Source organism: Entelurus aequoreus, linkage group LG07, assembly GCF_033978785.1.
Source record: "Entelurus aequoreus isolate RoL-2023_Sb linkage group LG07, RoL_Eaeq_v1.1, whole genome shotgun sequence".
Classification (NCBI taxonomy): domain Eukaryota; kingdom Metazoa; phylum Chordata; class Actinopteri; order Syngnathiformes; family Syngnathidae; genus Entelurus; species Entelurus aequoreus.
This window is the reverse complement of record NC_084737.1, coordinates 3,173,128-3,174,353: the sequence shown is the minus strand read 5'-3', so window position 1 is coordinate 3,174,353 and position 1,226 is coordinate 3,173,128. Positions and strand designations below refer to the sequence as shown.

At 52.4% G+C, this 1,226-nt stretch overlaps 1 protein-coding gene across 2 annotated transcripts in view; it reads right to left on the bottom strand.

Annotated features, from left to right (window-relative positions):
- Window positions 1-1,226, bottom strand: part of e2f1 (E2F transcription factor 1) — a 25,196-nt gene extending 23,970 nt beyond the window's left edge. Inside the window, exons 1-2 of one of the 2 annotated variants that reach the window (XM_062052375.1) lie at window positions 642-1,226; window positions 133-565 (exon numbers count right to left, since the gene is read on the bottom strand). In XM_062052375.1, coding sequence (XP_061908359.1) covers window positions 133-387 — 255 coding nt within the window. In that variant the 5' untranslated portion in view covers window positions 388-565; window positions 642-1,226. Of the gene's footprint in view, window positions 1-132 lie in introns of both variants that reach the window. The other variant, XM_062052374.1, reaches the window with a different exon arrangement.

Below are 1,226 nucleotides of genomic sequence, written 5' to 3'. Positions count from 1 at the left end.
TCAAAAGGGTATAAATATTTAAAAATATATTTTCAACCCGTACTGCTGTTAGGAATCTACGGCGACAAGCAAATGTGAGCGTTAGAGTGAAAGAAAGCCAGCAAACAAACAAGACCTCCACTCAGTCCTCACCGGTGGTCTTCCCAGAGCCGGGCGCTGCTTGTCCTGGAAGGCCACGTCGGCGGGTCCCTGCGGGGTGGCGAAGAGCAGGACTTCGCCCGTGCTGGAGGGGCCGGCGTCCGGGTGGAGTCCCGAGCCATCGCCGGGGCTGGTGATGATGACGATCTGGTGGTCCTGACCCAGGCCGATGCTCCCGGAGTTCAGCAAAGTCTCAAAGTCCACCAAGAGATCCTCCGACGTGCGGCCCGTTATCAGAGTCTCTGACATGGCCAAAAAGGGGGTTCTGGACTCAAGTCTGCTATGTCACAAGGAGATGAAGATGGACCCTCCTGAAGGGTCACTGGAGACACCACGTGATGTCCTCATCGAGCATACGTCACCACTTCTAATGTGGGGGGGCTGATTGCGCAATACAAAATGCAACACTTGCTGAGCAACTCGACAGCTTCATGAAGTTACAAGACAAAATAAACAATCAATAGCAAACAGGCCCAGACAGGAAGGTTAGCTTTTGTTTTTACCTGCGGGTTCTCAGCAGGGGAGCAGGCCCAGCAGCAGCCAGCATGCTAACTTAGCCATCCGTCTCAAACGGACACTTAAGTGGAAAAACGCGCCGATAAACTCGCCATTTTACACCCAGCGAGCAATATTGCAGGCGCCAGCTGTTTCGCGGGGGGACGCGCGAAAGTTTGCAACACTTTCCCGGGTAGTAGTAGTAGTAGTAGTAGCAGTAGCGGTGCTGCGATGTCAATAAAAGTAAACATCCAAAGGCATTATTTACGTTAAGGCTACGTTGTGCGATGTGTTTAAAAGAATAGCTTTCAATATGACAATGAAGACATGTTAGCTTAAGCTAGCGGGGTTATTAGTCACCGAGCCCGTCGGTTAGTGAGGGGCAATCCAGGAAGAAGCCGTCCCACACAAAGTGTAACAAGAACGCGTCCAAAAAATGAGCATCCGTCACATTAAACACCCGCGTGGCTCACGTCGGGTCCCCCCCAAAAGCGTCTTCACCTGCCCCGGTCGTCCGCCGTTATTGTTGTTATTATCCCAGCTGATCCCCATCCAAACAAGGGCTGGCGACGGAGGGTGGGGGGGAAACAGCT